The sequence below is a fragment of the Carassius carassius genome, chromosome 21, assembly GCF_963082965.1.
Source record: "Carassius carassius chromosome 21, fCarCar2.1, whole genome shotgun sequence".
In the NCBI taxonomy this organism is placed as follows: domain Eukaryota; kingdom Metazoa; phylum Chordata; class Actinopteri; order Cypriniformes; family Cyprinidae; genus Carassius; species Carassius carassius.
In genome coordinates this window covers 26,406,974-26,431,802 of record NC_081775.1, presented here as the reverse complement: position 1 = coordinate 26,431,802, position 24,829 = coordinate 26,406,974, and the positions used below count along the sequence as shown (strand labels likewise).

General features: G+C 36.2%; 1 protein-coding gene across 5 annotated transcripts in view; it reads left to right on the top strand.

Moving 5' to 3' along the window:
- Nucleotides 1-24,829, top strand: part of LOC132098016 (tight junction protein ZO-2-like) — a 90,496-nt gene that overhangs the window by 16,091 nt on the left and 49,576 nt on the right. Inside the window, exon 1 of one of the 5 annotated variants that reach the window (XM_059504102.1) lies at nucleotides 4,622-4,693. The exons of 2 other annotated variants lie outside the window; for them this stretch is intronic. In XM_059504102.1, coding sequence (XP_059360085.1) covers nucleotides 4,637-4,693 — 57 coding nt within the window. In that variant the 5' untranslated portion in view covers nucleotides 4,622-4,636. Of the gene's footprint in view, nucleotides 1-4,621; nucleotides 4,694-10,986; nucleotides 11,274-15,121; nucleotides 15,193-24,829 lie in introns of those variants that run through there. 2 more of the 5 variants (XM_059504103.1, XM_059504104.1) reach the window with 2 other exon arrangements.

The following is a 24,829-nucleotide window of genomic DNA, read 5'->3' as shown; positions in this document are numbered from 1 at the left end:
GAATGTTTTATGACTTCCTGAGGAATTCGGCTCGTGTTTCAAACACACGACCCTGATTGACTCTTTAATTTGTCTGGTTCGAGTCATTTCTGTTACACCTACAAAACCACCACTGGCTCTGCACCCCTTTACCTAAATTCATTACTTCAGACTTATGTGCCCTCTAAAAGCTTGTGTTCTGCAAGTGAACGTCACTTGATTGTGCCATCCCAAAGGAGCACAGTCACTTTAACTTTTAAAAATTAAATGTTCCCTCCTGGTGGAATAACCTGCCCAACTCAATTCAAGCAGTCCTTAACCATCTTCAAGAATAGGTTTAAAACATCACTTTCATCTTTATTTGACCCTCTAAACTATAGCACTTTCTATTCTAATTCTATTCATTAAAAAAAGAAAATCTTGCACTCTGTACAGTATTCATTTCCTGTTTGTTTTCTTAAAAAAATAAATAATAAAATAACACTAGCTTTTCTAATCTTTTTGTATTCTATCTATTGGTTTTCTCTTTATTTATTATACAATTTACAAAAGCAAAAAAATACATCTAACACTAGCTTGTTCTAATCTTTTTCTATTCTATGTGTTTTCTTTCTTTTTATTTATTATATTATTTAAAAGTCCTTGCTACGTGTACTGCGTTAAGCTAACTGAGACCTGTTATAGCACTTGTGTATCATTGCTCTTTTGCTGATTTTGATTGCTTCCATTGTCCTCAAATGTAAGTTGCTTTGGATAAAAGCATCTGCTAAATGACTAAATGTAAATATAAATTTATCTGATGTATAGGTGATTGATAAAGATGTTCTCATGATCTCATTCTGCCTTCATCTTTATGGCGTATGGATGTGATTGTGAATGTCATATAATATATACATTATATAAATTATACTTTTTTCAATATTTTATTCAAAAGAAATATTAATTTCTATTGATTAATAAAAGTGTATTAGATATTTAGTTTAATATTAGATAATATTTCTGGTACATATAAAATATTTTATGTTATAGAAATATTACAATTTAAATAACTTTTTTCTATTTAAATATATTTAAAATCCATATGAATATATTATACTTCAGTCTTCAGTGTCACATGATCCTTCAGAACTCCATCCATCCATCCATCTTCTACCGCTTATCCGGGGCCGGGTCGCGGGGGCAGCAGTCTAAGCAGAAAACCCCAGACTTCCCTCTCCCTAGACACTTCCTCCAGCTCTTCTGGGGGGACACCGAGGCGTTCCCAGGCCAGCCGGGAGACATAGTCTCTCCAGCGTGTCCTAGGTCTTCCCCGGGGTCTCCTCCCAGTGGGATGTGCCCGGAACACCTTCCCAGGAAGGCGTCCAGGAGGCATCCGGAACAGATGTCCGAGCCACCTCAGCTGACCCCTCTCGATGTGGAGGAGCAGCGGCTCTACTCTGAGCTCCTCCCGGGTGACTGAGCTTCTCACCCTATCTCTAAGGGATCGCCCAGCCACCCTGCGGAGAAAGCACATTTCGGCCGCCTGTATCCGGGATCTTGTCCTTTCGGTCATGACCCAAAGCTCATGACCATAGGTGAGAGTAGGAACGTAGATTGACCGGTAAATCGAGAGCTTCGCCTTGCAGCTCAGCTCTTTCTTCACCACGACAGACCGGTACATCGACCGCATTACTGCAGAAGCTGCACCGATCCGTCTGTCAATCTCCCGTTCCATCCTTCCCTCACTCGTGAACAAGACCCCAAGATACTTAAACTCCTCCACTTGAGGCAGGAACTCTCCACCAACCTGAAGTGGGCAAGCCACCCTTTTCCGACTGAGGACCATGGCCTCGGATTTGGAGGTGCTGATTCTCATCCCAGCTGCTTCACACTCGGCTGCAAACCGTCCCAGTGCATGCTGAAGGTCCTGGCCTGATGAGGCCAACACGACAACATTATCCGCAAAGAGCAGAGACGAAATCGTGTTGTCACCAAACCTGACCCCCTCCGGCCCCTGGCTGCGCCTAGAAATTCTGTCCATAAAAATCATGAACAGAACCGGCGACAAAGGGCAGCCCTGCCGGAGTCCAACACGCACCGGGAACAAGTCTGACTTACAGCTGGCAATACGAACCAAGCTCCTGCTCCGTTCGTACAGGGACCGGATAGCCCTTAGCAAAGGGCCCCGGACCCCATACTCCCGGAGAACCCTCCACAGGCCGCCGCGAGGGACACAGTCGAATGCCTTCTCCAAATCCACAAAGCACATGTGGACTGGTTGGGCAAACTCCCATGAACCCTCCAGCACCCTGTAGAGGGTATAGAGCTGGTCCAGTGTTCCACGGCCTGGACGAAAACCACACTGTTCCTCCTGAATCCGAGGTTCTACTATCGGCCGGATTCTCCTCTCCAGTACCCTGGCATAGACTTTCCCAGGGAGGCTGAGAAGTGTGATCCCCCTGTAGTTGGAACACACCCTCCGGTCCCCCTTCTTAAAACTTCAGAACTCATTCTAATGTTATTTGTTGTTTAGTTATTATAAATTATTACTGTGAATGGTTAAATAGTTAATTTTGAGGAAATCATCTAACCCTAACCCATTTTTTCAGGATTCTTTTGATCTAATATTTAAGCACATTATAAAAGATAAAATGAAATATTTATTAATTTTTGTCTGTCTCATTCTAAAGTTTTTAATGGTATCATGAATCATTCAAAAATATTAAGCAGCAACTATTTTGAACCTTGATAATAACTAGAAATTTCTCTTTAGCACAAGAAACACACACAGACTTATATACACACACTGCTACCATTAAAAATAAAATAGATAAAAACTTATACATTGCAAAGCATTAAATTACAAAATATCAAACCAAGTGACTTTTTTCTTAAAGAAAGAGCACAAGCATATTTTTCTAGCAATAGTTTGAAATGATAAAACAATGCTGTTCAAAATAATGACAAAAAGTATTGTGACAATTTGTGTTGGTCAAGTGTTAAATCAATTCAATTCACATTTATTTATGTAGGAATTTTTTTACGATATTGTTTCAAAGCAGCTTTACAGAAGATGTAAGTTTATCCATTGTTTATGTTCTCAGTTAATATAAAATTCTATCACCAAGATAGTTAACCATTTTATCATATATCTTTGCTCCTTAAGTATCAGCATCAGTATTGCCAACCGAAAATAAAATGCCAGAAGCTTTCATGAATCTCCGCTTGAGTCATCTGTGGTGTGAAGAGGCCATTCTCCCTAGCCGTGTGTTTTTCTCTCCACTGCTTCAGTCTCTTCTGGGATGACAGTTTGTGTTGTGGGCTGTTTTGTTCTGTCTATTCTGTTTCTTCCATTATAAGAGACAGATTGTATGACTGCTAACACTGCTAACCAGCCCCCTACACCCCTCTCAGCGGGGCAGCTCCAGCCCGTATCTCCACTTTTGCTGTCACATCCTATTACAGCAGACCGGGCTTTCGGTGCGTCTGCACAGCTTGTGGCAACGGTCCTCTGTGTCTCAGACCTGCTGCCCGGGGCCAGGAGTCTGACTGCTGCTAGACGAGGCCTATGGCCCTCATCGAACACCCATACATGTGTGTCCCTCTCTTTACAAACTGTGTTTTCTATGACTTTTAACATCAGGTGTGTCAGTCAGAGGTCTTTTTTTGAGTTCACATCTGTGGCAGCATTCAGTACAAGAGTGTGTGAGTGTGTTTATGTTTGCCTGACCACCTGGGTTATCTGCGGTGGTCCAGTGTCAAATCTATCTATCTATCTATCTATCTATCTATCTATCTATCTATCTATCTATCTATCTATCTATCTATCTATCTATCTATCTATCTATCTATCTATCTATCTATCTATCTATCTATCTATCCATCTATCTATCTATCTATCTATCTATCTATCTATCTGTCTGTCTATCTATCTGTCTGTCTGTCTGTCTATCCATCTATCTATCTATCTATCTATCTATCTATCTATCTATCTATCTATCTATCTATCTATCTATCTATCTATCTATCTATCTATCTATCTATCTATCTATCTATCTATCTATCTATCTATCTATCTATCTATCTATCTATCTATCTATCTGTCTGTCTGTCTATCTATCTATCTATCTATCTATCTATCTATCTATCTATCTATCTATCTATCTGTCTGTCTGTCTGTCTATCCATCTATCTATCTATCTATCTATCTATCTATCTATCTATCTATCTATCTATCTATCTATCTATCTATCTATCTATCTATCTATCTATCTATCTATCTATCTATCTATCTGTCTGTCTATCTGTCTGTCTGTCTGTCTGTCTGTCTGTCTGTCTGTCATCTATCTATACGGAACAATTTACATCAGGATGATTTTGATGCGTTTGGATTGCAGCAGCTGTGATTGTTTCTCGACTATTTTATTGCTATAAACGCTATTGTTTTAACAACCCTTTTTCTTGTCATGGCGGCCATAATTGCTTTAACAATCTCCAATCACTCAATAAGCTAAATGAATGGAATTAAACTGAATTGATAGCTGCAGTCATCCAGGTTAGGTTTTAGCTAGCATGTGTGCTAATCTGCATGTTCTATTATAGGGACCAGTACGCCTCAGAGTTGTTCCTCTCCAGCTACTCCAGGGAGAACCATTACTGGACCAGCGAACCACAATATATGTACCTCGCAGAGTTACGGCGTGCATCTGTACGCAGTTTAACACCGTTGTGGCAGGTATTTCATGTTTCCATTCATTTATTTTCTTTTTAATAATGCTTCTTGGAATCAGTTTCATTAAAAACTTTATAGTGGACATAATCAACCCTTCCATAGCATTATGGTTCCCTAGGCTATACCTGTAATGTTAGTCAATGTTTCTTGCACCGAAAATAGCTATAATTTAGTTTTTATATAACCATCCGCCTTCACTCTGGGTCTGTAAACTCTGGATTGAAATAACTCTGACCCAGAAGCTTTTTTATTCTTTTGACATTCTTGCAGCTTAGACGTATTTATCATGCTATTATTTCAGCACAATTGTTTTTCACCCAAGAGCATTTCCAGTTGTTGTGTCACAGCTCTTACATGATGAACAACAGGGCCACAGGGTCCACATTGAGGGTCACAGCACCAGAGAACGTGCAGAAACATCAGTTTTTTAAAACGACATCATTTCAGTGAAAGTCTTCTCTGTGTATTTAGTCGATATCACTTTCAGATTAAAATTTTTCTATTATAGGACAACATATATAGGTCATTCTGACATTATCATAATCATACAAACAGCTGAAATCCTGCAGACTGCATGGAAATCTTGTCTTTGACTTAAAGTCTAATCCTTCAATAAGCATTTAACACAATCTACCTTTGTGTCCTTTGTGTGACATTTCACTCAATCTCTATTCAATGAGCAGAGCCAGGAAGGGTTTGATGGTTTAATACATCTGGAAAATTGATTTAAAACATGTAGCTTGAAATAACAGACCTTGTGGGTTCATTTATATGTCCAGACAGAGGTGTAATGTAGTTAATTGTGTTGTCTTCATTATTTAATATTAGCATAAATCCCATTAATTCCAATGAAAAGTTGGTTGTTGATTACATCTAAATTCATTTAAATATCAAAGTGTATTTTCTTAAATGTAATTTTTTCCAGTTGCATTGATATAATGTGATGATGAAACCATTTTCATAATGTCTCATAATGTCAATTTTAAGGCTCAACCAATGCTGCATGAAGGAAAAAATAAGAATTAATTAGGTCAACTACTATTCAGATAGCCTTGAATCGTTAGGGTCTTTGCAGATACAAATCTCACTGCTCTTCAGCAGTTATTGACAAGATAAGTGTTCAGATATTTGGCTTTTAAAACATTTGTTAAATAATTAATGATTTTTTCAGTCAGATGAGATATGGGTCATCATTCCTATTCAGTACATTTTAAATAATGTCATATCTGAATATGTTGGATAAAAAAAAAATAAGCTCACAGTTTTAAAGATGGAAACCTTATTAGTTTTCTTTTATTATATTATATATATTAATACGTAAATATTTATTTATTTATTGCAATATTTTGTAGAACTTCTATATACAGCACAAGCATTTTTTTTTTTTTTTTTTAGGTTTTGGAGTTCAAAAAGTACTGCATGGAACTAGAGTGACCCATACCTACAGTATAATGTGATTTTGACAGATTTCTTTGTGCATATCAAGTTCTGTAAGTCAATCTGGTTTTGTGAAGTTAAACATCACTTCTTAATCAAATGAATGAGATAGTCACTCATGTGAAAAGTGTCCCTCTTGTGTTTAAAAGTTGTATTACATGAACAATTCTTCCCAGCTGAGAGTAGAGATTCAGGCCCATTCAGCTTTACTTTTATTCATAATGATTGTAAACTAAACCATAAGTCAAGACAGCTTCACATGCTGTACATAAATCTAAAGTATGCTTAATATGATGATGTTTAGACCATGCCAGATCCTCTGTGTTCCAGCTCACATGTTCTCCTGCAGGAACTGGACATTGACTCAAATGGATGTACCTTATGTGGACTTATTTATTTATTCATTCATTCATTCATCTTGGTTATTTCTGTCCCAGTCAAGCTGGCCTCACACTTTGAGATGTATTATTCATTCAAGCGTAGCGTCAGGCACTGTAATCTAGAGGGCACACCCTTCATACTTCATGCCAATACATATTTCAGCAGCAATACCAGTCTTGAACTTCAATCCAGTGCTGTGCAGGGTAAAACATTATTACTGACCTTTGACCTATAATCATGTGTGATATCCAGAGGGTGGCCTTTTATTTATAATGCATTTCTTATGGAGCAGTGTTGCTGTATGTGCATTCTGATTGGTCGGTTTACAATCAAAGGAGCCTTTATGCAATCAGCCTGCTCTGTAAACCCTGACTTGTTACATAATAGTCAAAAATTTGTGCTTTTTTTTAAGAATGGTTTGTTGAACCATGGTTTGTTGTTTGCGTATGTGTTGTGTCATATTTTATATATAGTGTTCTTATTTTTGCTCATATGATGAGAATATGCAGCTTGAATAGAAAAAAAACCCCTCAGTTTTATTAAGTGGCCCAAACTGAGCAAAAAATAAAAAATAAAAAATACAATTTGGTGCAGTTGCTGATATTTATATGGCCAAAAAGTAGGATGAAACTCAATTAAATAAAATGCATATAAATGCCAGTTAACGCTAATTCTCAATAATATTTCAAATCATAATTCTTCAAAAGTCTTATTTTAATCACAATCACACAATTTTTTTTAAGGCAGTATGGATAATTAAGAAAATGTTGCTTCAGTTTTAGTGTGTTCATCTTGAAATATAACTAAAAATATGAACGTTATTCTTACACAGCAAAAAACACATGAACCTGACCTGAGGGGGGACATTTTTATAATTATTTTAATTTCAGTTACTAAATTGACATTTTACTTGCTGAAAAAGACTAAACTTTTGATCAGATGACAGAAGGTCATCTGATTGTCATATAAAATATGACACAGTAGGCTTTACAGGTTAAAACACCTGGGTTACTATAAAAAAATGTGTTTGCATAATATCCATCTACTAAGGCTACGTTTACACGACAACGATGTAATCAAAAATGGAAAAGTTTTTCCCTTGCGTTTTTAAAAAGTTTCACATATACTCGACAGTGTTTTCAAAACGATTCACGTTTACACATATCCTAAGCCAAAAACGCTTTATTACATGTAAACGGCCCCTAAGTAAACTGATTAAAATACTAAACAGATCATTTAGAATTTTTTTATTTATTTTTGCCTCCTCTGATAAACCATCATTACTTTTTAACATTTTTTCCTTGTTGATAGTGGGGAGAAGCATGCCCATTTTCTGATTAAAATGAAATAAGGGCTTTAGGAAACTAGAGATAACTGCAAAGCCACCACACTGCACTTCATCTCCACTGCGTGAACTCAACAGCCTGTTAATCTTTTCTAATTAGTATGTGCAAGACAGCTGAATCAAAATATGCCCGCTAGGCCACTGGATAACAATTTGCTTTAGTCTTCATTCTGAGCTGCATCTTCACTCCAGAGTGTTTTTACGTAATTTTATGCTGCTCTTCTGACATGCTTTTTCTGTAGGTGCTAATTAGGTCCATATGCCAGATTTGATTGAACTCTTGTTTTTTTCTCACCTTTCATCACACCTAACGTGGATGTGCCGAGGGATAGAGACGCTCTCGTAGCCTTTCATTTCAGTGACAGACCCAATCCAGGCCACAGAAACAGGCTTTTGTCCTCTGCTGAGTTCACACTTGATGCACCTGTGCTGCACAAAATGTCCCTGTACACGTTTGCATTCTTGCTTCTATTCCACACATCTAAGGGTTTTATTAATTATAAATTCATGGCAGTCTGGTTTAGAGATGTTGTGTTGCCAACAGAATAGCCATCAGCATTTTAGTTCTTTTTAATTAATAAGTTGAAACTGTATTTATTTATTTTATTTTATTTTGAATTTTTCTCTGATATGTAGAATGCATTTTTATTAGACATATTCCTCTAAGTTCAGTAGTGTCAGAGTTTTTGAAAATATGAACAAAACATGTTCAAATGTTACCATATTGCTTCGACGTAAGGCTTTTTTACTGTCATGGTTCCATGAAGAACCTTTAACATCCTAGGAAACTTTTCATTCCACTAAAAGGTTGTTTATAGTAGAAAAAGGTTCTTTAGATAAATAAAGTGTACGGTATTTACACTAAGAAAAAAATATTTGAGGATTTATGACATCTCTGCAAAAATCCCTTATTGGTAAAGTGCCACAAAAAAATAAATTAAAAAAATGTCCAGCACATTTTTAAATATATATAATCATATTATGACTTTGAGGTAAATTAAAGCATACTATTTTTTTTTACCACATTTTAGCATTTAATTACTACCATCTTTGTTTATTAATATCATCTAATGTTTCTGGAAGTATACCTCAAATGTTGTGTGTGTGTGATATCACGTTTATCAGTTATTCATAATGAAATATATTAATGAAAACATTGCCATTTAAAACATATATTACAACTTACAGGATATTCAGCTAAAAAATATAGGACTTTTTTTTTATCCATTAACATTAAAAGTGGGTGTTATATAGAGAGTTTTAATATCAGATCAATAGCAGTCAAGGAAATTCATTTCAGACAAACATAAAAGAACATTCAATTGAACAGCTCTTAAAAAAAAATATTAACTTTAAATTAAAATTAAAATTACAGTTCTGTATTCTATTTGTTTAAATTCAGCATTTGAAACTGAATCACAAAGGCCTTCTCGATTCAGTTCTGGATGGCAAACAACCCCAGCAGCCAATACTCATTGAAACATATTTTTTTTATCCACTTGTGATAAAGAGGCCAATCACTGAATCAGACTGGTTCAGCAGCTTGCTGTCATGATTACAGCAAGGCCAGTCACCAGAATATCACTTAACACAACAACACACTCCACATGTGCACACACAAAACAAATACTGCAGATAGTGCAGATAGAAAAGGCACATGTTTGATCACACATTATGACATTAAAGATTCATGCTAATGCATGTGAAACATGATATAATTCACTAAACATCATGAAATCACTCACAGAGATACTTAGACGCTGCTCTGATCCGTAATGTGTCCAGCCATGCTTGTGGTGACATCATCCGTAAGAGAGAATGCTGGGAGATGACAAAAGACTTCTGTGACAGAGTTCATGTATGAGTTAACAAGCTCACTGGGTGTTTCTGTTAATAGTACGCAGCTCTGAGTGGGACCATTGAGGTCATAATTGTGTCTCGGACAGGGAGTTGCTCATATACTGCACATAAAATGTATTATGTTTCTATTGTTTTATGTTCTGTTGCTTTAAGCACTTTTAATTATAGCAGTTTATTTACACTCAGATATTAGTTATGCCAGAAGCTTCTGAATGTTCCAGGGTGTCCTTTTGTAATTTAGATGTTTTAAATTTAGATCTGAGCAGATAAATTTAGATCCTCATGAAAATATGTAATGAAAAGGCTTAAGGGAATTGTTGTAGTGCTTTTGCTTTGAGAGGGTTGACATGTTTGCTCTGAAAATCAAGACTGGAGTTTTGACACTTTGTCATTTGGTCCCTCGCGTTTCAGCGAGGACTTTAGATAGACCATGCACATTTATAATGTTCCTTAATTTAGTTTTGGAAATATTGGCTGTTTTCTGTTTTGCTTTATAGAGCACAGGTTAATGTTAATTATAAGAAAGTCAAAAAAGAAGTGTGCTTACAACTTCTTATATGTAGTTGGCAGAGCATTGCATAAGCTCATTCCAAAATAACACATGTACTGACATAAAGTATGCATACTCGTGTACACTACTTGCAAGACTTCTGAAAGATTAACGGTGCTTATATTTAGAATTAAGTTATGGAACATTGATTTTGATTTATAATCTTTCAAAAAAAAAAAAAAAAAACATTTTCCCCCGGCAATTTGTCTTGCGGTTTGTGTGCACCTGACGATTTATTATTTTTATTAGGATTTTAATGACTATCATCAGTATCTGACTCGGTTTAAAATACATCTGAGATAAACACCTCATATCAGGACCTTAACTTTTAAATCCGCATTTAAACTATTTTTTGTAATAAACCATGTTTATATTAAACATGACATAAACATAAACATTAAACATAGCTTCTCTTTCGTGGTATATATCTAAAGTTGTTAGCTACACTTGACAGTAAACATGGTTCAGTGTGTTATCATGCAACTCTCTTAGGGAACAGTTAAATCAATGATTGCCCGCTAGGCGCAACCATTCGACAAGCGGGGGAGGATGATTAATTAACAAACGAGTGCAATAAAAATTATATTAAGCTAACAGACTAAACATTTATTGTTTTTTAATACGTTGTAAGCATATTGTTTATATTAAAAACGTATTTTTAAATTACAACGCAGGGTTTATAAATAATCTGCGTGCAAGCACATCACACACCCCTTTTCCGTTGTTGGTACAATCGTGAAGTAGGTTGGCTTGGGTTGAAAGTCGCTCGCAGCAAAAATGTTTCCCAGGGTCTGCCTTCGCGTCCTTATACGCTGATCGCTCCACCAGGAACGATTTCACAAGGATCTCTTGCTCAAAAGCCATGCTGAATCCAAGAGACTGACGACAACGACAGATTAGGGGAAAAAATCGTCTTTGTTCCAGCGCTGAAGTAGTTTTTAAACAGAGAAATCAGGATGCCCGTGAAAGGTGGAGGAAGAGTTGCTTATCCGAATAAAAGCGACAATGTTGTAAGTATCGCTGCTGAGGGAATGTCATGTACAGTTTTTCAGGAATAGTTGTATGTTTATTTCGGAAAATAAATCCTAAGCACTAGGCAATATAATCAATATAAGTCATTTTGATCCGACATAGAGTATATTAATTTTGTTTATGATAGTAATGTTGTTTCAGTCAGTGGAATGTTGCACTGTGTAACTTACTTCACCTGTTGAGTTATCCTCAGGGCGGACGCTACTGTATCAGCACTCTCCCAAATAATTTACTTTTAGAGCCGATTTATATATATATATATATATATATATATTTCTAATGGTCAGAAATTATCCTTGTCATTTAGAGACGCCCACCTCTAAATACAATTTTATATAAACATAACGGGGATTGTTGTAGTGCTTTCGCTTTGGGAGTTGCTGACATGTTTGGCTTAAAAAGTCAGGACTGAAGTTTGACATTTTGTCGTTTGGTTTCTTGTATTCCGGTGAAGACTTCAGATTTTTATATATAAACCAGAAACACTACAGGCACAGGGGTTGTGTCTAAATAATTTCACCTAATTCCAGCTTTTGAATAGGCTTATATTGGTTCATTTCTATTCTGTTTCAAACAGCACACGTTGGTACGGACCATATACTATAAAATCTAAATGAATTTATAGTAAAAGAAAGTTTTAAAGTACTAGTACATACATTTTTAATATTTGATTTTGGACAGTGTGAGTCAAAAGTTTGGACACACCAACAGTATTTGTATTATTATCTACATTTACATAACGGTGAAGTTAAATTATGGAATACCTCACAAGGAAGAAAAGGAATTATATAGTGACCACAAAATGTTAGACCAATCTAATGGAAATTATCTTCATCCTTGTCATCCTAGGATGCTTTTTAAACCATATTGAAGGATTTTGCAAGTATGCTAGACACTTGTTGAGTGCTTATTCCGTATATATTTCAATATATATATTTTTGCAATTTGCAAAATTAAGAAGATATATTTATAAGGTGTATATATATATTCAGTTAACGTTTATATAACCCAATCTTTATATAGTTTATATAATGCATCAGCTCTACTATTTATGATTTCATATCAGCTCAGCTACTGTTGCATCAGAAAATAACTTATTTAAACTGTCAGTGATGCAGAAGCTAGTCCTGGAGCTCTCTGTGAGTGCTGGGACCAAGTCACCTTGACTCTGTTTGAGTCAAACTATGGCTGTGTCTCATTACCTTTAGTGAGCTGCCTACATCAGATGTATGTTGGGGCATTCTAGGCAGGTACTGAACCAGCCGAGTTGATGTTTCTCCAAAAATGCAGTCTAGGTAGGCAGCTCACTACATTTTACAACTGAACCTATGTTGCCTCTTGTTGCCTCATCCGAATGGACAGCTGATGTTGTCGTTGTCAATGTGGAGGTATTGTGTTCACCCCAGTGGCCTCCTCATTTGGCTTGGTATTTTCTGTCTGGTTTGGCCCAGCGGGAGAGCAGCTTTGGCTGCAGATTATCAGACCTCATTATTCAGGAGGCCTGATTCTGATGTAAGGATGAGAAGAGTTGTTATAATCACATCGAGACTTATAGCTTCTCAAGAGCCAATCTTCTTATACTCACACTCACAAAACTGATTTAAAGTCTTTACTACTTTTGTGAGCAATATTCAGTGCATTCAAGTTAACTTAATGAAAGTTTGAGAACTCGTTTGTGTATAGGATATGCACAAATGCAATTATACATTCTAAAAATGAAAAATCTGTTAAAATTTATTCACCCTTATGTTGTTCCCAAATGTACAATGTATGCTGTTTTTTCCCCTGTGGAATACAAAAGGTTAATTTTTAATTAATATTCACAAATCTCTTTTCCATAATGTGACCATTATGGGGTCACATTCCATAATGTGACCCCCCCCCCCCCCCCCCCCCCCCAAAAAAAAAATAGTGTCTGTGACTATTGTGCTATATTCTAAAGCCACCTTTCCACAGTCTCCGACGAATGACAAGCGACAGACCGGAAGTCATTCATTTCCAATGGAAAGTAATGAGGGAGCTACGTGGAGTTCCGATCACATGCGTATGCGGAAATTTTGGATCCGATTTGAGCTTCGGTTACGTTCAAATATTTGAACTTCTGCGACTAGACCGTATGCCAAAGCCCGACCGGATGTGATGTATTCTAATCAAAACTATCGACGTCAGAATTACCAATATTTTGTTAACATTACCCTTTAAACACTATTTCTGTAAAATGGTTGTTTATAATAATTATGGCAGAAATAATTATTTAATAATTATTGAACCATTATTTATGTTGATTAGCCCCATAAAACCTACTGTTTTTATTTTGCGGGTCATTGGATTTGTGATGATGCATTCATACATTAATTATGTTCATTAAAATTATTAATTTTACCATGGTGAATATGCCAAGGTAACGGTTGCTGCACCACCAGTTTGAAAGTTCTGCGCGACTGCCGTTAGAGGGAGAAATTCGACAATCGTGTCCGAATGTCGTGTGCAGTGGAAAGGGGGCTTTAGTCATCCATTCCTTTATAGCTTTGTGTAAGGAGCAGACCATTCAATGAAAATCTCATTTGTCATTCTGCATATTTAAACCGAGGTGACTCATTCAGTTATGACAAACACATCCACCTCATTTGCATCCATGTTCAGATTAAAAAGAGACGTCACAACATATTGACACCTAGTTTGGTGTCATTGATTCTAAATGATTGATTATTTCATGTGTTGTAGCTAAACGTGACTTTTCAGATGAGATTTGAGAGTTGCTGCATAGGGAAATCATTTTTGCATGTTTATCAAATGACTTCTGAATACTGTCTCAATACAGTGCATGGTTGGTAACCAAACCATGAACACTGCTATTCCTGGAAAAGAAAAAGTGAGAAAAACTTATGACTGAATATTTACTGTTGGGTGAATGTTTAGATACGATCTTACTTAGGACTTGATGCTTACTTTTTCCCCAAGGAGCAAACAAAAATAGAAGCACATGAAAAAAATTGTAAACAGAAAAAAACAATCGAATGATATTTTTCCTTAATAAATCGATACAAAGAGATATTTAAAAGCAAACCGTCCACTACATTTTTAAATATTTCAGCTTCAAACTGTATTTAATAATTATGTAATTGTTTTTAGGCCTAGTTTAATCTATATACTCTTTGTATACTTTGTCTGTGTATATACAGATTATTGTTCCAATGCTATTAAAATCTTTATATTAAATAGCCGAAAGAGTTTACACTGATGCCAGATCCAGCGTATTGCATAACAAAAATACCAATAATAACAGGAATAAAATAACTTTTTGCATAATGCAGGCCTGAAATACACTAGGACTCTTATTTTAAAATGTCAATGCTTTACTTATCTATTAACATAGTACTATTACATTAACATAAACACTAAACATGGTCATAATTGATCAATAATTGGCATAATTTATTAACAGCAAATATATATCATTTATTGACTGATTACCACGTTGTTACTTTAAAACATGCAACACTCATATTTATTTTATTAAGTCATAGGGTTTTGAAGATTTGAACATTTTAGTTTCAAATGCAAGTGAAAATCTCACATTATCGAGTCCTGATTATTACTGTTACTGTTACCATGTTGTTTTTAGCATTGTACTGTTGTGCCTAATCGGGCTCATCTAGGGGCCGCTTGCTTCCCCTGACCAAACACGTGGAGCAACATCCTCGAATCCGGCCTAATCCACTAGCTTTTAATTCTGGCTAGTTGCCTTTAATCTCCCGCGAGGCTGCTTGGCTTTGGTTTTTCCGCTTCAATCACACCTTTTAATTAGGATTCTCTGTTTGCGGATTCATATTTGGACATAATTTCCTCTGATAATAGACGTGCACCTCCTGCATGAGGACAAAGACAACACTGAAGGTAGTCTTGTTGTTTTGGTGCTGTGTTTTGTAAGACATCCTGATGTTTTGAGGCTGTGTTACGTCTGAACATACACCAGTGCGAGCTGGTTTATTGCAAACGCTTTTTGCCAGGCACAAGGGCACTCAGTTTAAATTCCTCCTGCACAGGCTGCGCTAGTGGTTCAAATGAAACAATGGTTCCACCTGTCACTCACATTTTAGTAAAAAAAAATTTTTGGAAGGGAGGGGTGGTTGTAATGTAATGGTTTATTAAAATGAATTTAATAATTAAAGAGTTTTAAATGATTCAAGGCAATAAAGAACCAGAAAGGAGAATGGTGAAAGAATAAGTATTTAATCTGAGCTATTTTGTATCTTTTTTTAAGATATGCACACATTTATTCTTCGGTGTGACCAAAGCGTGAATCTTTATAAGGGAAAACAACTAACGATTCCTAACACCGTGTCTACACCAGATGCGAGTATTGCGGCGCAACAAAATACTATAGAACCACTGATCTATAATAGAGATTCACTATATATAGAGCTCAGTATAATCAATGATGCTGTCTACACTGGATGCAGCATGGCGTGACACAAAAAATCCCTGACAGTACTGCCACTGCGTTCTGTTTATGACGTCCTGACACAAAATTCGAATGATTTTCAACATTCCCTTTGTCGCGTCCAGTGAAAGGCCGGCGCAACATCGTGATGTCTATCGGCCATGGATTATGGCATCATCTATTGGCCCTAGTCCTACCAAAGGTTGTTCACACCAAGGATGAAATTTAAAAAAATCTTAATAAATTTATAAGAATAGCACCGATCATACCAAAACTATAACATTAACGAAACAGAGTGATTTGGAATCACTTTCAAAATGTTTTTTTTGATGATAACATGGGCAACCAATCAAAATTTATAATAAACATGTTATTAAGCATTGGTGTGGAGTCTGCAGACGTTAATATAGTTATCATACTTGGTGCATGTGAACGGGTCTGAGGCAAGAGCTGAGGCAATTTTGAAACATTAGCCTGAAATAGTCATGTTTATCTTTGTAGTTTGTGGCAGGATAATGCTTCTAAATTACATGGAACAGTTTGAGCCTCTGGGCTTGATATTTTAGGCCTTTGCTCCTCTCACCAGGGTGTACATCCTGTATACATGCACATGTATCAGTAGTTCAGTTCATGCAAGCTGTGTGATCGTTTGATCTCAGTTGGACACACAGAGTGATGTCAAGATCAGTTCTCATGTACTGCGTCTTCTCATCAAAGTTTAGTTTAAAAGAAAAAAAGGTCCACTTGTTTTCATTTATACTGACTTCTTATACAGAGTCTTATGATTTTCCAGAAGTTGTTATTTCCTCCCTGGCCGCAAGGAATTAGATTGGGCTTATCTAGGAATGGCCAGGATGAGGACAGTTTACAGCTTGCTTCCTCTGCTGCATTGCTTTCCTTTTTTAACTCTACCACACCCTAAAGTTTGCAGACCCTGTGCACAGAGCAAACTCATTAGATCCCTATACGGCTCTCCAGACGTTGTCCTAATCGCCCGGTGATGACAGAGAAGTGAATCTCTTTCCTCCTCTATCATGTTTGACATGAGTCATGTGTTGTGGATGCATTAAACGTTTTGTAATTCCAGGTTATGCTGCCTCTAATTTAAGTTTCATAACCTTGTGATGGAAAGTTTTTTCCCCTTCCCATTAAGGGTTTCATCAGTTTGGGGGGTTGGTTTAATTTATGGTTTAATTGAATTTACCTTGGTTGTCAATTTAAGGCAGATGTGCATCAGTTTGATTTGAGGTTTCCGCAATTACTTGGTCATAAAAAATGCTTCTTTTAGCTGGAGCGCAGATTTGTTGTTTAAAAGGCCCATTTTGATTTCCCTTGAGACTATGGTTCATTAGTAAAAGCTAGGTGAGATTACGTAACCGAGACAATGGCACATAATTGTTTTTGTAAAAACAATCATAAAGGACAATAATTGATCTATTATTTTTAGTCTTTCATTTGAGTTTGACAACTTATTATTTTAATTTGTAAGCAATAGTACTGGCTTAAAGTCACCATGACATTTTCTGAATAGATGTACTAGATCTTATTGTGAATGATTCATTCATTTGTTACGTTTTATAAAAAAAAAAAAAAAAAACGTTATAATTTTTAATCAAAATTGTATTCATAACTCAGTTTTTTCAATTAGAAATTTACTCTTTGATCTTAATTTTAGTTACATCTTTAGTAATTTGGTGTTTGTCATTATTTCATTTTTTTTTTCTTTTTCCTTTTTAACGTGTCTATGTAGTTTTTAATTTTTATTTAAGTTTTAGGTATTTTAGTACTAAGTTCATTTAAATTTAGTCAAATTTATTATTTTTTTGGGGGGGGGTTAATTATTATTTCAGCTAAAATTACAATGTTCAAGTAACTAAAATGTTTGTTTTTTATGGTTATGTATTGTTATTTTTGTTTATTAATAATATTTAGTCAACTATAATTACCTTGATGGCTAAAATGACTTTCTGGTTATGTATGCCGGACTTCTCCAGTCATTTAGTCTGCTACTTCTGTGTCATTGTGACTTAAAGTAGAATTACTAAAACCAAAATGTATAAAAACAAACTAGAGTTGTGTCTATTGAAGAACTACTGAAGAAATGAACTAAAGTTTAAAGAAAATGTAAAAATAATAATAATAATAATTGTGTAATTAATTGAATTAAATCATCATGTTTAATCCAAATATATACATTTATGCAGCAAATACAATTATATATTGAATCTGAACTTATTATAGAACATTAAAATATTTTAAAACCTCAATTAAACCTACAACATCCTTTGTATTTATCTGTGAAAAAACACTAATGCTTTGGGAATTACAAGCATTTGCACAAATCCAATTATTGAGGAATTTGGTTGTGTCAGAGATGTGACCTCAGAGAGACAGCAGAAGATTGGAGGACAGGAGTGGGCCGGTGGAGAACATGGGATGGTGGATGAATAAAAGAGTTGTTAACACTAGCGCAGCGAGACACTGGCAGTGAAAGCAGAGCATTGTTCCTCCATAAACACTCTCCAAACAATGAAGCTCTCATGCTGGAGAGACACTCAGAGGAAGAGGGGGAGTTTGAGGACCGGAGACCTGTTAAGTCGGTTTATACAATATGTGATGGAACTAATATCAAATGATCCAAGATCTAAATTTCCACTTGTGTGGGAAGAAACCTTGAGTTGATCCTGTTACTGGTGCTCTTACACTGTGTGTGCATAGGGTGTTACTTCAAACATTGGCTGCATTTTGTCATTTAATGCAACTGGACCAAGAGTGCTATGTTATTGTCAATGCTTTTTGGACTACTGGAAATAACTTGAAGTTCCATAAAAATACTATAGTACATTACGGTGTTATATATATTTATTTTGCTACAGTATTTATTAATAGAGCTCGATTCTGTTTGATTCACTACTGAAAATGTTGAAAGTTTACAACTCTCAATGCTAATTTTGATGTCACAGCTGAAAATAATATATGCTTTTGAACACTCTTATAAATCTTACTCACTATAACTATGAATTAATGTAATTAATTACTTTATCAATTATTAATATATATATTATTATATTGATTATCATATGTGACCCTGGAACAATTTATTTGTAGCAGTAATCAACAATACACTGTATGGGTCAAAATTATAATTCTTTTTTTCTGTGCCAAAAATCATTATGTTATTATTAAAGGCAATTTTTCTCATATTTTTTTTTTTGACTTTCAGAGTCCAAATTTTTAAATAGCTGTATAACAGCCAAATATTGTCATATCCTTACAATTTATTTATTCATTTTTCAAATGATGTATAAATCTCCATTTAAAATCTCCTCTTTAAAGTTTGCACCGAATTAAAATAAATCAGGCCCAAAGGCTTTTCATTCTTTTAACATTATTGCACTTTGGACATATTTACCATGATTTCTTAGTTAAAATACATTTTATTTCATAATTTTTTATTATTGTACTTTATTATTATTTTTATTTAATTTAAAATGTTAATATTTAATTTTTTACTAATGTATTTTTCATTTGATTTTAATCTATTACTTTATATTGTATTATTTTGAAACTGTATTTTTATTGTAGTATTGAAGTACTGGTTGTTTGCGACATCGCTGTTGTCCCTAAACTCACATTATCTGAACATGAAATTGCTTTAGTGCTCATACAGTACAGACCAAAAGTTTGGACACACCTTCTCATTCAAAGAGTTTTTTTTATTTTCATGACTATGAGGAAGGAGAGTGATGGGGTGCTGCGCCAGATGACCTGGCCTCCACAGTCACCGGACCTGAACCCAATCGAGATGGTTTAGGGGTGAGTTGGACCGCAGACTGAAGGCAAAAGGGCCAACAAGTGCTAAGCATCTCTCGGGGAACTCCTTCAAGACTGTTGGAAGTCCATTTCAGGTGACTACCTCTTGAAGCTCATCAAGAGAATGCCAAGAGTGTGCAAAGCAGTAATCAAAGCAAAAGGTGGCTACTTTGAAGAACCTAGAATATGACATATTTTCAGTTGTTTCGCACTTTTTTGTTATGTATATAATTCCATATATAATTCCACATGTGTTAATTCATAGTTTTGATGCCTTCAGTGTGAATCTACAATTTTCATAGTCATGAAAATAAAGAAAACTCTTTGAATGAGAAGGTGTGTCCAAACTTTTGGTCTGTACTGTATATTCCTACACTCTAAGCTCAAATACCGCTCAGAAATCATTGTGAGTCGTGAGCACATTAGCTGGGAGAAAACAACCTCTTGTTTTACCAGAATAAGACCACAAGGTTTGAAATATCAATAAGAATCCATTGTCCTTAAAAATGACATGAACGTTCCCTCCTCCACCCACTGTTGGCATTCGACATGCTTGGGTTTTGAGGTTTCTTTTTATTTAGTGACTACTCTCGAATTCCCAGCAGAGCTCTACTCAATCATTCGGAAACATCTTGGTATCCTTCATGGGAAAACGAGGGAGGGAGTGTTGGTTTCGTAAGCAGCAGGTTCGTGGCGTCTGACTGCTCCGAGTAAGAGAGTCTCATGTGTTCATCATATTACATTTCAGCTCGTCATCAGAAAGCATTGACCTGATTGGCTGAAACCAGCAGTGTGGGCAGAGTCCCGTGCCCTTATATATCCCTCAGGGCAGATCCTTTTTTTTTTCTTCTTTTTTTTTATGCAAAGCATTGTGGAAGGTATACAGGTGTAATCTGCTACCTTCTTATCTTTCATCAAGCGTTTGTTTTAGTTTAATGCATTGACTCGGCAGAGCAAAGGAATGTGGATAGTAGAGGATCTCGGCTCGACTTGAGAAGCGCTGCGCAGCATGGCTGTTAGGTTTCTGCATCAGGTAACTGGTAATAGCTGTAGGTGTGCACCTGATACCTGAAGGAAAAGCATACAGTACACCAGCTGATGGAGTGCAGGCTCGGTCTGAGCTGTCTGAATGCTGTTGTGAGATGGTGCTTTTTCATAGCTGGGCTTTTGACCTGTAGGAAGCTCGGCCTGAACTGCATAATGTGCAGGCATTCATGGCTGATGTGGGACATTAATTACTGAAATTACTGAATCACATGAAGCAAAATATGAACTTGAGTTAAAACCCAAATCTACTAAAATCTACTGCATCTGCTAAACCTTACCAGTCTTTGATTACGATTTTTTTTATCTATCTATCTATCTATCTATCTATCTATCTATCTATCTATCTATCTATCTATCTATCTATCTATCTGTCATTCTATCTGTCGTTCTATCTGTCATTCTATCTGTCGTTCTATCTGTCATTCTATCTGTCGTTCTATCTGTCGTTCTATCTGTCGTATCTGTCGTTCTATCTATCGTATCTGTCATTCTATCTATCGTTCTATCTATCGTATCTGTCGTTCTATCTATCGTATCTGTCATTCTATCTGTCGTTGTATCTATCGTTCTATCTATCGTATCTGTCGTTCTATCTGTCGTTCTATCTATCGTATCTGTCGTTCTATCTGTCGTTGTATCTATCGTATCTGTCGTTCTATCTGTCGTTGTATCTATCGTATCTGTCGTTCTATCTGTCGTTCTATCTATCGTATCTGTCGTTCTATCTGTCGTTCTATCTGTCGTTCTATCTGTCGTTCTATCTGTCTATCGTATCTGTCATTCTATCTATCGTATCTGTCGTTCTATCTATCGTATCTGTCGTTCTATCTTTCGTTCTATCTATCGTATCTGTTGTTCTATCTGTTGTTCTATCTGTCGTATCTGTCGTTCTATCTATCGTATCTGTCATTCTATCTGTCGTTGTATCTATCGTATCTGTCGTTCTATCTATCGTATCTGTCGTTCTATCTATCGTATCTGTCGTTCTATCTATCGTATCTGTCGTTCTATCTATTGTATCTGTCATTCTATCTATCGTATCTGTCGTTCTATCTGTCGTTCTATCGTATCTGTCGTTCTATCTGTCGTTCTATCTATCGTATCTGTCGTTCTATCTATCGTATCTGTCATTCTATCTGTCGTTCTATCTATCGTATCTGTCATTCTATCTGTCGTTGTATCTATCGTTCTATCTATCGTATCTGTCGTTCTATCTGTCGTTCTATCTATCGTATCTGTCGCTCTATCTGTCGTTGTATCTATCGTATCTGTCGTTCTATCTGTCGTTCTATCTATCGTATCTGTCGTTCTATCTATCGTATCTGTCGTTCTATCTGTCGTTCTATCTATCGTATCTGTCGTTCTATCTATCGTATCTGTTGTTCTATCTGTCGTTCTATCTATCGTATCTGTCGTTCTATCTTTCATTCTATCCATCGTATCTGTTGTTCTATCTGTTGTTCTATCTGTCGTATCTGTCGTTCTATCTATCGTATATGTCGTTCTATCTGTCGTTGTATCTATCGTATCTGTCGTTCCATCTGTCGTTCTATCTATCGTATCTGTCGTTCTATCTGTCGTTCTATCTATCGTATCTGTCGTTCTATCTATCGTATCTGTCATTCTATCTATCGTATCTGTCGTTCTATCTATCGTATCTGTCGTTCTATCTATCGTATCTGTCATTCTATCTATCGTATCTGTCATTCTATCTGTCGTATCTATCGTTCTATCTGTCGTATCTGTCGTTGTATCTATCGTTCTATCTATCGTATCTGTCGTTCTATCTATCGTTCTATCTATCGTATCTGTCGTTCTATCTGTCGTTCTATCTATCGTATCTGTCGTTCTATCTGTCATTGTATCTATCGTATCTGTAGTTCTGTCTGTCGTTCTATCTATCGTATCTGTCGTTCTATCTATCGTATCTGTCGTTCTATCTGTCGTTCTATCTATCGTATCTGTCGTTCTATCTATCGTATCTGTCGTTCTATCTGTCGTTCTATCTATCGTATCTGTCGTTCTATCTTTCGTTCTATCTATCGTATCTGTTGTTCTATCTGTCGTTCTATCTATCGTATCTGTCATTCTATCTGTCGTTGTATCTATCGTATCTGTCGTTCTATCTGTCGTTGTATCTATCGTATCTGTCGTTGTATCTATCGTATCTGTCGTTCTGTCTATCGTATCTGTCGTTCTATCTGTCATTCTATCTATCGTATCTGTCGTTCTATCTGTCATTCTATCTATCGTATCTGTCGTTCTATCTGTCGTTCTATCTATCGTATCTGTCGTTCTATCTGTCGTTCTATCTATCGTATCTGTCGTTCTATCTGTCATTCTATCTATTGTATCTGTAATTTTATCTGTCGTTCTATCTAGTGTATCTGTCGTTCTATCTATCGTATCTGTCATTCTATCGTATCTGTCGTTCTATCTATCGTATCTGTCGTTCTATCTGTCGTTCTATCTATCGTATCTGTAATTCTATCTGTCGTTCTATCTATCGTATCTGTCGTTCTATCTGTCGTTTTATCTATCGTATCTGTCGTTCTATGTGTCGTTCTATCTGTCGTTCTATCTATCGTATCTGTCGTTCTATCTGTCGTTCTATCTATCGTATCTGTCATTCTATCTGTCGTTCTATATATTGTATCCGTCATTCTATCTGTCGTTCTATCTATATATCTATCTGTCTGTCTGTCTTTTGTTCTATAGTTCTGTCGCTCTGTATCGTTCTCTCTGTCGTTCTGTCATTCTATCTGTCATTCTGTGTCTGTCTTTTATTCTATCCTTTAGAAAAAGGTGTATCTTTTGTTCTTTACCCCAATTATATTAGATATAAAAAAAATGAAAGTTTCAAATATTGGTAATAAATAACAGATGCCATTATTTAGAATGGCATTTTTCTTTGATAACAGATTAATGGGCTTATTTTATGGTTTTTGATGTTTTTTTTGTTTTTTACCTTCAGCTGATTGATTAACTTGCTCACTGAGAACCATTTTTTGACAAACCATTTCTTTTAAATGTGTTTTCTTTTTTAAATTTATTTCTTTTTTATTTTTTGCTGTTAATTTGAACTAGAGCTTTTTCTCTGGCATTAGATAATGTGTTGGCACATTGGAATGTTCAGAAAACTCATGAAGTATCATGAAAAAATTCCGGTGGATTGTTTTAGTAACACATTGCTATTAAAAATGTGTCACATGGTATTCTGACTCACTTATATGTAATTATAACAGGCCATGATACAGTCTGTTTACTTTGATGACTGTGCTTCAGAAATTAAAGAGTAACTAAACCCTAAACCAACTTTTTTTAGTTAATGATCTATAAGAATGGGGCTTTATTACTGCTGTTTATTGATTCGAGTAACTTTTTTGACATTTGAGTATAAAGTGTTTTAATTCTACAATATATGGTGTAAAAACGTCTGAGTGCTGCCCTCTTCAGGTTGAACGGTGGCTACTGCAGTTGATTTTTCCTATTGGATGTTGCGGTGGCAAGTGACGTAAGCGGTGGCAGGTGACGTAGGCAGTTTCCAGCCCACCACGCCCCTTGGTACGAGCTACCACGCCCTTGTCAGTATAAAACCATCTTGTTCCGTCAAAATCACTGTAGTGAGTCAGGAGTTAGAATTGCGAGTATTGAAAACGATCAGGATAGACTATTATAGCATCTATTTAGCATATAAATTATAGAGTTATTTATATCTTCAAGTTAGCGTAGATTTATCTGTATTTAGTACAGTGGTCAGGATGGTAACTGTTACGTAGGTGTGTTGCTGGTTGCGACAGCACTGCTGGACTGCATAGTTTACCAGCAGACTTTAAAATTAGGCGCCAGTGGTTGCATGCACTTGGCCTGGAAGACCGCGAGTTCCCGCCTAGAGCTGGAGTGTGCAGACTGCATTTTACACGGGGTTGCTTCGTCAAGGCAATGGAGGTGGAAATGGGCTTCTCCACACAGCTCGCGCTGAAAAGCGATGCGGTGAGGGAGTTAAGACTGCAGTTTGAGCCAGCGGCTCGAATTGATATGAACAGACAGGTGTCCCTCCACTTCAGGTAAAAGTGGGGGAGAAAAGTCCTCTACTTCCAATGATCGCTCTGTTGCAAAGCTACTTGCGTCATTACAGTCACTCTCCATTTTAGCGTCTCTGACAGCAGCTGTCAATCAATCCGTCACTGCGGGTCTCAGGTTCACGCCGCTCTCGCTCAGCCCCGCCCT